This window comes from Pygoscelis adeliae, unplaced genomic scaffold (assembly GCF_000699105.1).
Source record: "Pygoscelis adeliae isolate BGI_AS28 unplaced genomic scaffold, ASM69910v1 Scaffold93, whole genome shotgun sequence".
In the NCBI taxonomy this organism is placed as follows: domain Eukaryota; kingdom Metazoa; phylum Chordata; class Aves; order Sphenisciformes; family Spheniscidae; genus Pygoscelis; species Pygoscelis adeliae.
Genome location: NW_008824469.1, coordinates 861,885 through 874,541, shown reverse-complemented (window position 1 = coordinate 874,541; position 12,657 = coordinate 861,885). Strand labels below are relative to the sequence as shown.

The 12,657-nt window shown below is 40.2% G+C and overlaps 1 protein-coding gene across 1 annotated transcript in view; it reads left to right on the top strand.

Annotated features, from left to right (window-relative positions):
- The window catches only part of ANAPC5 (anaphase promoting complex subunit 5), a 14,324-nt gene that overhangs the window by 748 nt on the left and 919 nt on the right, over positions 1-12,657 (top strand). The window contains exons 2-13 of the mRNA XM_009321184.1: positions 464-659; positions 1,882-1,948; positions 3,754-3,855; positions 5,081-5,271; positions 6,216-6,297; positions 7,060-7,149; positions 8,094-8,275; positions 8,755-8,890; positions 9,128-9,202; positions 9,993-10,114; positions 11,269-11,376; positions 11,904-12,059. Coding sequence (XP_009319459.1) covers positions 464-659; positions 1,882-1,948; positions 3,754-3,855; positions 5,081-5,271; positions 6,216-6,297; positions 7,060-7,149; positions 8,094-8,275; positions 8,755-8,890; positions 9,128-9,202; positions 9,993-10,114; positions 11,269-11,376; positions 11,904-12,059 — 1,507 coding nt within the window. The remainder of the gene's footprint in view (positions 1-463; positions 660-1,881; positions 1,949-3,753; positions 3,856-5,080; positions 5,272-6,215; positions 6,298-7,059; positions 7,150-8,093; positions 8,276-8,754; positions 8,891-9,127; positions 9,203-9,992; positions 10,115-11,268; positions 11,377-11,903; positions 12,060-12,657) is intronic.

Genomic DNA, 12,657 nt, shown 5'->3' with positions numbered 1-12,657 from the left:
TGGAATGTCCCTGTGGCCAGTTGGGGTCAGCTGTCCTGGCTGTGCCCCCTCCCAGCTTCTTGTGCACCCCCAGCCTTCTCAGTCGGTAGAGCATGGGAAGCTGAAAAGTCCTTGACTGGTGTAAGCACCGCTCAGCAACAACTAAAACATCGGTGTGTTATCAACATTGTTCTCACCCTAAATCCAAAACACAGCACTGTACCAGCTACTAGGAACAAAATAAACTCTATCCCAGCTGAAACCAGGACAGTAGGCTAAGATGAGACACTTAAGCAAAATTCATAGAATCATAGAATAGTTTGGGTTGGGAGGGACCTTTAAAGGTCATCCAGTCCAACCCCCCTGCCGTGGGCAGGGAAAATTAAATAATGCAATTTAGTCTTCTGGTTATTATGATTTCTAGTCTTCTCTCTGAAGCAGCAACCTTACAGACAGTTGTCGTAACAGATGTTTTCCTTTGCAGGTCTGTTTCTCCGCCATATGATCTTGGCATACAATAAGCTTTCTTTTAGTCAGGTCTATAAACTTTACACTGCACTTCAGCAGTACTTTCAAAACGATGAGGAGAAAAATGGAATTGATGAGAGTGATATGGAACTGACAAATACAGAGGAACTGGAGGGGAAAATGGAGAAAGAAGAACTTGATGTACCTTTAAGGTAATATATTAATATTAAAGTCTTTTCCACTTCTTAAGAGAATTAGCCTTACTTCAGATTACCTCTGTACATATCAGAGTAAACTTAAGCTGGAGCTCAGGATGGACATTAAACATTCCAAACTCCACGAACGCTCATCTAGGCCCTGTGCATGTCCTACCACTAACGACTTCAGCTGCGATATTGAGATGTAGTGTACGGTAATCTTGTATTTTTTTTTAAAGCCTCATGCACACCGGCAGAGCTGGGTGGCCTCTCCGTTTCCCTGGTGCCACCATGTGGTAACACTTGTGAATGGCAGCAGTTCTGCTCGGTGTCTCATAGAAGATGGCGGTACCCCTTTCTCATGCTCACTTAGGGAATCGCAAGCTGAAGGCCGATGCTGCCCACGGTTCCCTTCTGTACAGCCCGCTGCTGAATGACTTTGCTGGCTGGGCTAGCGTGTGATGTGATAAAGCTGTTGGAGAGGTCATTTCTGCTTCCAGCAGGGAAAGATTGCTCACTGAGGAAAAGTTAAGCTTAATGTTTCTGGTTTCTCTTTTCACCCTTCTCTAAGTAAAAGAACTCACGTCTATTTACATCAAAAATGAGAAGCAAATATTGAGACTTTTTATCTGCTCCACTGTAAGAATAATCCTAAAAGCATTTTGTGTATCCATATATTTAAAATGTACTTTCTAAACTGTCTTTATATAAACTTGTGCTTGTGCGTGCTCTGCTACAGCATGAGTCACTGAACAGCTTTTGGAGTCTGGCTGTATGCTGTAGTTGCTGTCTTTCCATGGAATAAACTTCTGTCTGCTCTTGCAGAACAGCTGTTTTCTGGAGTGATGTATGTGCCCAAAGTGCCAGTTCATTTCATTGTGACTATCTTCAGAAGAAAGGAAAAACAGGGCAAAGCCATTTGAATATGTCAGCCCCAAATCTGCTATCTGCTGTTTCTCTTTGGGTTTTCACGTGTATTTAGGGTAACATTCATACTGACCACGGTCTCTGCAGGTTGAAGATCACAGCTAAACTGTGTGAAATCGTTTGGAGTGCTAACTCTGATGTAGTAGATTTTATTCTTTATTAAGTTTTCTTCTTTTAGTTTCCTTTCATGCTGTTGAGCTCTAATATCTCATAAAACTTTATAAAGCGAAAGTGTGAAGTGTCTGATAAAAGGTATTTCCTTGTATTCTGTTTCATTGCCCTTGTTTCTAACCAGAGTGCTTCTTATCAGGGAAGAAGAGATATCTTGCAGTGGGCCTCTTTCCCAGAAACAAGCAGAGTATTTTCTTTCTCAGCAGGTATGTTAATTTTGAAGAAAGTTGAGTAAATGATCCATAACATGAATTTCACCTTCAGTTTTATCCGCAGTGTCAGACATGATGTTTTCTTGAATTTGTTAAAGATTTGTTGATATCTTGCATGTAGTTGCTCAGTATGAGCACTTGGGGCTAAAAAGGTTTTATCTAGGCACGTACACCATATGATGATACTTGATTCTGAGAAGGTCACTTCTGTTCTGACTACTTGCCTCAAATTTGATGTCTGCTAAATGTGCAGTTTTGTTGATTATTCCAGCTGGTAAATACAAAATGGAGCAGAAATACACATGGGTACAAATGTCAGTAAATGAGCTGCATGCTTATAATAGCTTGCTAAAAAAATAAAATACCTTTAATAAGCGATGTTTCATATAAATTTTAAAAGGTCAAAGTAACTTCTCAGTCCCATTAGGATCTTTACAGTTAGGGGTTGCTGAATCCAGTAGCCTGATTGCGGCAAAGCTCCTGCAGCTCCATGACCCGCAGTGCAACCAGTGGTCAGGCTGAATATGCTATCTTTTATCACGTTCCCCTCTCTGGCTGATGAGGATGAAGGTCCATTTGTGTGAAATACATACACGTGTGCTCTCTCTCCCCCTCTTGATTCCACCAGTAACTGGGCTCATACGCTCAGTTTATCAAGTAACTGGCCCCTGGATTGTCTTGTCTCCAGTTGCCTCCAGCAGAAAGACACGAGACACATACCAATGCATCTCTCAGTTGACCCAAAGGCCCCGCAGTCTCTCCATCACTTGGCTTTGGGACCTCCTGGCTGGCCTGGACTTCCTCCAGATGTCCTCTTCAGAGAAACATATCTGGCCCAGTCTTATGGCTGTTTCAATACTTGGCTCTCGAGCTGCTTATCCTACTTTCTGCCTAGTCTGGCTTGATGTTCCCCAGTGGTCACCCACTGACATGCGTGCTCTCGCTTGCTCCGGTTGCTGGCACCACAGACACATGGGCCTCTGTGACCTGTGGTCCCCGCTCCAGCTGCTGGCACCACAGGCACACAGACCCCTGTGATCTACCTCCAGTTGCTGGCACTTCAACCTCCCTACACACGTGCAGAACAGGGAACCCCTTATCCAGGAGTAGAGTTAGAAATAGGGTTTAATGCGAAGACAAGACAGACTGCAGTGATCTGGCACAACGTATGGATTTTAACTGCAGTGACATTGTGTCACGTGACACATGACACACAAAAACTGTTTTTTGGCAGGTGTGATTTATGTAGAGTATCCACTACTGGTGTGTATGATTTTTTTTTTTCCTAATTAGAGTATTATGGAGGAATCAGGATGTTTAGGAGGGTTCTGAAATTTGAAGTCTTTTTATTATTCAGTATTCAGTAATGCTTATTCTAGTAACTAGAGTATTGTAACTTTTTATTAATTGATCTACTTGCCAAAGCAAACTATGGATTTACTTTTATTTAGTTTCCTGAATTTTTTTGTGAGAAGATACATGTAATTCCAGTAAGCAGTCCGTTGTATTAGCTCTTCAAAGAGAAACTTAAGCAGAATTGTTTAAGTACCTTTAAACAGTCCTTTGAATAAGCTTTTGTTTTACTCGGTCTCTCTGATCTCTGGAAAGTGAACGCTATAATACAGCACAGAATAAAACTGCCACTGGTGCTTCAGCGTCATAGTAAACAGAGCTGTTACAAAATCTTCTTTAATATGCTCTCCAAGCAGATCACAAACTGACAAGCGTTATCAAAATATATTTGTAACCCTCCAGTTTGAGTTACTTATCTTACTTTTACTTTCCAATTTTTATTCCAGGCTTCTTTATTGAAGAATGATGAAACAAAGGCTCTTACTCCAGCATCTTTACAAAAGGAATTGAACAACTTGTTAAAATTTAATCCAGACTTTGCTGAAGCAGTAAGTGTCTTTTTCTTCATTCAAAATGGTTGTAAAGGGATTTCGTATCTCTAGGATGGGATTATTTGGGAGTAATTTATCCTATATTGAAATATAAGCAGATGATAAAAATGTGAGCAAGTTGCATGTAAATGTTTAGTAATTCAGACTGAAACTCCTGAAGGTACAGAAACCTTAATTAAGCGAAGTACTTAACCACATGTCTAGCTTTATGCACAGATATAATCCTCTTAACTTTGGTGGGACTATGTGAGTGCATTCTTGTTGAACTAAACCTAAAACTTATTTCTTTTTACATACGTTTTCCTAAGAAATTTCAGGCCTTATACTCCCATAGTTTAAAAATCAGTATTAAGTGCAATATCTGTTGATTTTGCTTACTGCACTTTACTTCTGGCGCTTAATAGCAATTTATACTGAAAGCAATAGGCAACTCACATTGCGAGTTGGTTCCAGACCAATGTTCACAAAGGTACGGTTTTATAAACTTCTCCAAAATGGATGGAACAAGCTGTGAGCATTTGCCTTGTTCCTCGACAACTTATTCTTGAGCAAGTTCCACGAGTTCCCAGTCAACTCTTTCCTGCCTTACTTTCTAACTCTTCCTCCCAGCAGCCCTGGGCTGAGGCAGACAGCATTTTCCTTGCTCCCGTTTGGAGACATATCCTTGAAAGGGCTGTCATAGCAGGGGCTGGACTTCACAACTCCAGAAGTCCTCTCCAGTGTTCTGTTTGTCTGACACAAAGGGTTGTCCTGCCCAGGTCTCAATGCCAAGAAGAAAATACATACTTTTAGCATCTGCTTTCTATCTGCACGGCATTTGGAAGCAGTGCTCATGGTTTTGTGTATCTTCATGAGTGCAGACGCAGTGGGAGTCATGCCTCCATTCCCACTCTTGCTTAGCACATAAATAGAGGTATTCTACCTATGTAGAGGTCTCGGACTGGGTGGGATAATTCTGATGGCCAGATCTTGACCTATGGGACACCATTTGGAAGATCCTGTTAGGGAAAACAACCAATTTTATCCAAGATTCACAGAAATTCTGCACAGGTATTATCAGTATCGCTGCAACTTCTGATCAAGCCCTTTCCTGGCCATGCAGTATTTTACGGTCGCGCTTGTTAGGCTACCTTTCTCAGTAAGAAGATACATAGTAATTACAAATAAAAACTTTGTTTTGATAGTTCTGTATAGTTAAAGGTGATTTTGCTTCAATTTTTAGCATTATTTAAGCTACTTAAATGGTCTCAGAGTGCAAGATGTCTTCAGTTCAACACACAGCCTCCTTCATTATTTTGACCGTTTAATTCTCACTGGAGCAGAAAGCAAAAGCAATGGGGATGAAGGTTACGGTCGGAGTTTGAGATACGCTGCGCTGAATCTAGCTGCACTGCACTGTCGGTTTGGCCATTAGTAAGTTAATATATTGTACCGCACAACTAAAATTCATCTTGCTGCCTCTCGTAAGTGCTGATAGATAGACCTTTTTTTCACTCTGAAAATCTGTTCTGGAGAAGAAGGCACTTTCTGTAATTTGATAACAGCTATAGTTGGGTTGGGTTGGAATTTTCTTGGAATCTTGATTTGTTTTGGTTTGTTTCTATTTTGACATTTATTTGGTTTCCATTATAACTGAGCCATCTACAGCAGGGTAAGAGTTGACATTTGTCTGTGTCCAGCTGCAACTGTTTCCTAGGTATTTAAGTTCTCAATTGCTACTTTTCCATGACCTCAGAAAGGTCAGTGGACTTGAATGCCTATTTTCAGCTATGTTCTCAGGAAAGTGTGGTTGGTTTTCTGTTAACATGCAAATCAACATAGAGCTGATGGTCTGGAAAAAGAATAATTAAAAAAAAAAGAGCCATCTGAACTTTTTAAATTTTAAAATGCCATGGGGTGGGTGTTATTTTGTTGATAAAGCTGGCTTACCCATCTCCATATATGGTTTGCATTTATTGACTGCTGCCTGGATGCATCATGTAAAAGGACTGGAGATGGGAAGGACATCTGCAAAATTGAGAGCAACAACATTTTCTACATGGGCAGATACTTCACGTTGCCCCTGTTCAAGCAATAACTTGGCACATTGGCATGTACAGGGTTTGAAAGCCCGCTTAGGGGTTACAGTTGCATTTTTGTGGTGGCTTGTAGATGCCGTCTTGCTTATTATCCTCAAGACTAGAATATATTGCTGAAGTGCTAGGAGGAAAACACAGGCTTTCTCAGCAGTCTGTTAAATCAGAGTTCTCTTCTGAGTGCGATATGCATAATTTAGATCACTATCCCTCTGTATCATAATGCTGTATTTTAAGCACTGTGGGAATACTAATATGTTCTCCCTTTCTGTTTGCTGATAGCCAACAGGCTGAACTTGCACTTCAGGAAGCCATCCGAATTGCACAGGAGTCTAATGACCATGTTTGCTTGCAGCACTGCCTGGTAAGATAGCTGCGTTGAAATGGAGGTTAAGTCACCTTTGTCTGTGTTATCTGAGCCTTTGCTCAGTAAACTGTTGCAGAACTACTCTTACAGTAGTACCTCATGAAATGCATCAGTAATTTAAATATGACTGTCCAACAGTGGGGTGACGTTGCTTCTGGCAGGTGGGTCACCCAGAGCAACAAACTATCGGGAGATCATGGGATGGTTCTGTTGCAACTCAGGATTACTTTCTTAAACAGGAGTTGTGATCCCAGAGTACTAAGATCTCAGTACTAAGCTCGATGTTTAGTCTTATATGTTTTAAAGAGACAAAGTATTTGGTAAACTTCCTCCTTACTGTCTGTTGGATTCTCAAAGAGTAATCAGCCTTCTTTTGAGCAAACAAAAAGGAGGAGGGAAAGACTTAGATTTCTCTGTATTTTGTTCTGTAATTAACATTATTGTTATAATGAATTGGCATCAATGGTATCAAACTCCTGAGATACTGCTTTCCACAGTTAACTGTATAACAGGGTTTCTGTGCATTACTCTGATCCTCCAGCGTTGACTGCTGTCAAGCCAGTGTCCGAGCCTAGCTGCACTTTTGATATATTTTGCTGTGCAGCATTTAATAGAAGTTTGCTTAGTATCGTGTTAATTCTGAAGAGTGGTTTGCATTTCCAGTGAGTCTTTGTGCATTCTGTGCAAAAAGTAAGAGAAGTTAAAAGCGCTGCAGCCATTAGCTATTTGCGATGAGATTTTAACTTTTCCCCTTGCTAGAGCTGGTTGTACATCTTGGAGCAGAAGATATTCGATAGCTGTGTTCTGCTGGAGCACTCTGTAAACAAATCTTTACATTTTGGTTTGCCGGTAAGTCCATTTCATTTATCTTTAACTTTATTCTAGGACAAATACATGTGGTGAGGGGAATGTGCATGAGAGGGTTTTGTGTTTTGTGGCTGGTCTGTTCAAAATATGTAACTGAATTCAAACAAATCTATTTTAACACTCCAAAATCTAGCTGTTTCTATTATTTTTACTCTTCATATTAACAAACCAGAGTTCAGTTGCTTTAATGCCAGTGTATTATTGCAAGGCTCACTGTTTTTCCTTCTAACTTGTTTGTTTTTCAGGCAGAAGAACTCTCTGTGGCTACTAGCCTGGCCCCATGCACCGTTTTGGCCTTAGGCCCATAGCACAATCTGCTGGTGCTCAAGGGAGGTTCTTGTGCCTCTGCCTTCCCTGAAACTCAGTGCTGATGCCTGTGGCAGGGCTTTGAACACGTTTACTTATATGGCTCTGTCCCAGCTGTGAAATCTTGCAAGGCAGCCCTCCCCTTAGTTTTGTGCCCTGAATCTGTTAGCTGTTACTGTTTAGTTCTGTCTTCCCCAAGATCTGCACTCTCTTTGTTAAGAGAATTGTTCTAAAAGGAACTAAACTGCTGATATTGGGAGATGAGAGCAGGCATGGCTGCTTGGTGGGGAAGGGGAGGGAAGGCTCTGTTTTCACAGCTGTTTCATCACTGGAGAAATCCAGGTACAAGTCCTGTCATCCTCTTTAAGACTTCTATGTGGGGGAGTGGAAATTACCCTTTACATCTAACAAAATGGCATTCACATACATGTGGGTGTGCGTAAGTGGGTATTTAAGAAATGCCTGGAGCAGTGTTCCTTTGTCTGTGCTGAATAACATCACCTCTTTTTCTTTGGGATTTTTTTCTTAGTTTAGAACTCTTTCTCCGGTGTAATTTGCAAGCGTAGAGTACTCTATTATCTTCCAATGCTCTTGGTATTTTTTTTTTTTCTTCTTCCCAGTACCTTGCTTCCCTGGGAATACAGTCCTTGGTTCAGCAAAGAGCTTTTGCAGGAAAGGCTGCCAACAAACTAATGGATGCCTTAAAAGATTCTGATCTGTTGCACTGGAAACACAGCTTGTCAGAGCTTATTGATATTAGTATAGCACAGAAGACTGCCATTTGGAGATTATACGGCCGCAGGTATTTTGTTTCTTCTGAACTCTTGGGTTAGCTCACTGTACTTGTTAGCACATAATGCATTTTGAGTTATTTATATAGGTGTAACAAGTGACTGTGTCTCTCCAGTGCACTAAAATAAAGCAATCAGACTGTGATTCAGTACAGGCTGAGTGCAATTATTTCCATTCTCTTGTGTTCCTTTAAAACTCATACTGGAGAAGAGATTGAGTTTCCATTTAGTAGTGGCAATAGATCGTAAGTTGTTCCTGTGCCCCCATTTTCAGCATCTCTCTGCTTAGACTGTGTGCAGCTTTTGGTATGTAGTACTTGATGTGCCTGCATAGTCCAGAGTTCCTGGATAGCAGTTGTTTTACAAGTTTTCATTCTCCCCCAGGCCCCTGGCTTAGCAGAAAATTTAGACTGTTGTCATAACAAGACTGTAGATTAAAAATGGTTGTTGTTTGCTGCTGGAAAGCTAAAAGGTGTTTCTCTTGCACAAGCACCATGGCACTTCAACAAGCCCAAACATTGCTGAGCATGAACAGTCTGGAGGCTGTGAATGTGGGCGTTCAGCAGAATAACACAGAGTCCTTTGCTGTCGTATTGTGTCACCTGGCTGAGCTACATGCAGAGCAGGTGAGTTTTATGGCTAGTTGCACAAAATGTCATCTGGGTGAGCGGACGTGTGGGTGTTATTGACAGAGGGTGCGAGACTTGACTCGTGTTTTGTTCTGCCTTTAATGTCTGCATTGGGGGCGAAGAAAATACAGGGTTTTTGCTTGGCAAGTTCTTTCCGTGAAGGTTGTATTGAAATCAAGGGGAGTGGTGCTTGCCCCAGTGTACGTTAATCAGAGTGCTGTTTCTGTGTTACAGGGATACTTTACAGCTGCTTCTGAAATACTGAAACACCTAAAGGAAAGATTTCCTCCCAATAGTCAGCATGCACAGGTAGAATATTTATAATTTAGCCTGTAAATTATGTAACTATTATACAATAGGATCTGAATTCCATTGCATCTGAATTCTTTCCTCTGTATGCCTTGGGCTATACGTTTGCTAATTTCCCTTGGCTCATGACCTCACAGGAAGCTGTGCGGCATAAACTTTTCTACAAAATCATGAAAAAGATGCCTCTGTTGTTTTAAGACTGGCGACACATTTATCTCACCATAGCCTCCTAAGAAAAATCTGTGTAAATAGAAATGTCATTGACAGAGGAATATACATCTCTTTCATGAGCAGGTATAGGAATTAAATGCTCTGCATTGATTTGGAGCTTCAAAGTTCTGTTTGATTAGTGCTACTTATTTTGATATATTACGATCCAGAAATAACTGAGAGAATAGGCCGGTTTTTGTGTGACTCTCGGAAAGACATTAACACATGAGTCTGTAAGACAGTATTTATATTGAAGTGTTCAAGATTCCATTAAATATAGTTTGCTCCTTCTCTTTTTGCTACAGAAGTAGTCTACTGTTTCAAAGCATTAGTAATGATTTAAAAGAGCTTTTTTACTTAAAATGCAGTCAAATAGGCGAGGTTTGGTTTTGAAACATTAATCCAGGCCTCAGCATTTCCATTGAGGACAGAAACTTAGTAAATCCAGTAACTGGACAGCGGAGTTAGTTGTGTCTAAACATAAATATCCACAGGGGAAAATAAAAAGTAAGTTTAACTTGGGATTAGAAAATGAGCAGGCACAACTTCTAAAACTTGTTCCTGGCTGTTCTTTGTTTAGCTTTGGATGCTGTTTGATCAGAAAATACAGTTTGAGAGAGCCATGAATGATGGCAGATATCATATAGCAGATTCTCTTGTAGCAGGAATTACAGCACTTAATAGCATTGAAGGCGTATACAGGTAAGAAATCCTGAACCTGCATACACTTGCAGGTGTGTCCCATGAAGATAATGAAAAATTCAGCAAAATGATTGCTGGCAGTCACGTGTGCTTACATGTTCTTCCCTTTCCGGAACTAATTATGGTCACGTTGTCTGTGCTTATTCCATTAGAGTATGCCCTGCAATAATAATTTCTAGTTGTTTCTGTGGACCTTTTAAGAACTGGACTAGCACTGCTGAAGTTGGTGTTGTTCTAGAGCTGTAGATCTGTTGCGAGAACACAAAATACTTCTTCAAAATGTGCCATGGTAACTGTACTCAAACCTAAGCACAAAGCAGAATTTTATGTCAAATACCTAGGGATCTCAGGCCTAGTCTGAGCTTGTGTCTTCATCTGTGTCCTGGTTTCTACATCTACAAAAGGGACCAACATGATTTTTCTCTCACTTTAATGGGTCCTTGTTTCTAAATGAGAATGACATGTTAGAAATAGGTAGGGTTAAAACTTGTTATTTGGTGAGTATGAAAAACAACTTACTGTTAAAAGCAATTTCATGTTGATTTTCAGTGAGGCAAAACACATAAAAACATAGCCAATGCCAGTAAGTTGGAGGATCAGTGTTCAAGCTGTGGGACCTGATGCTTGTCCTTCTGGAACTGGACTGTTTGTGATTTCCCTGATCTTTAAATATTCTACTCAACGTCTGGGTTCAGGGCGTTTGTACACATCCCCTACTGCTGTGTATTTGTTTCTTATTTCCCTGTTCTCAGTCTTTCCCTGTTTCCCCATATCCTTGTTAGCTCAAGCCAATTTTAGCTACTTTACCTCATACCTGTTTTTCTTACAAGTAGTTACTTGTGCTTTCTAGCTTGCATGCCCTCCCACTTCTGCTGCCTGTTTGGCCTTTGTTTTTGGCAATCCCTGTTTTCTATCTAAACCTGTTTTATGAGTTTGATCCTTTCTGCCTGTGAGTTGTCCAGTTGGAATCAGAGATATCTGTTTTTCCCCCCGCCGGTGTGTATAGCGTGCGTATGCTTTTGTCAGAATGCCATTCTGCAGTTACAAGAAACAGAGGTCGCAAAATAGAGACCTGTTTTACTGTGTTCTGAAGAGCAGAGTTGTATCTAAAATATAAAAATAAGATCAGTGATGTTTTCTTTCTACCACGGCAGAAAAGCCATTGTATTGAAAGCCCAAAATCAAATGTCAGAGGCACACAAACTTTTGCAGAAATTGTTGATCCACTGCCAGAAAATCAAGAACACTGAGATGGTGATTAGGTAAGAATGTTTCATTTTCAGAGTATTAAAGCCACTTTGCAGTGATTAGAATCAGCCATTTCAATTTGTCTGTGTTCAGACTTAACTAGTCTTCAGATTACCTACTATGATTTGGAGATTAGGAAGTAATTTCATTTATTAATCATGGCATGGAGGAATCCTCAAAATATTGTGGAATTGAAACCTAGTCATCTTTTATTAAAGATGTAAACTAAAAGGTAGTAAACTTGTTCTAAAGTTCCATGAAGACTTACAGAAGAAGGAAACACTGCATCCAAAATAAATAGGAAATAGAAATGTGTGTAATTGTACCTTTGTGCTAACCTTCAGAGTAGCTACGGTGTTATTTAATCTTTTGTATGTTGGTGCATCTCCTCTTAAGGGTGTAATTGAAGTATATTGTATATGCAGTAATGTAATTCACAGTAAAATCAATACCATTATGGATGGAATACTTGTTTGGGAAACAAGTGGACATTTTTCATCAAAAGAAAATGGTTGTAATTCTTTCCCCCTGTTTTGGTTAGTGTACTGCTGTCAATAGCAGAGCTCTACTGGAGGTCTTCATGTCATACCATAGCGTTGCCTGTCCTGCTGCAGGCTCTTGCCCTCTCTCAAGAATATAGTCTACAGTACTTGGCTTCTGAAACGGTGCTGAACTTGGCTTTCTCCCAGGTATGTCTGATTTGTGTTTTCACAGGGCTGTAGGGCAACGTTTATTCTGGGGATCTGGATACTGTTTTTACTCCTGTGAGATTTAAGAACACAACCTTGTTGGAATTAAATTATTGATTCTGAAGAAGTATATTCTAAATGTAAAATCTTTTGAGGAAGTTAATAAAAGTTGAGTTTCATGTGTATCACTAAGTTGTGTAGTTACTGCATATAATTAAGCAGGCAAGCATAAGTTGGCCCTGCTTTTATTTCTTCAGTTGTTATTTTTTCTGCTAGTATTTTGGCTTTCTAGTAGCACAGTTTGGCATGTGTTTGAATTAAAAATAACGCTTGTAATGGAGTTCAGTTATATTGTTTATTCTGAGCTGGCAGAGATGTGGTTGTCAGCACTGACTGCAGTGGAGAAGCCGTGCCTAATCATTTCAGATAGTAGTTCATTTCTACTAATAAGTTTTGATTTAAAAGAAGATTATGTGGAAAAAATTTACATCCTTGCCTGTATATTAGAAACAGATGTGGCTTATGTTGGTCTTCTCTGAAGAGAAGCTGCTCTTACCAGTGGATTCCAGTATTAGACCAGCAACTATTTCTCTTTCAGCTGATCCT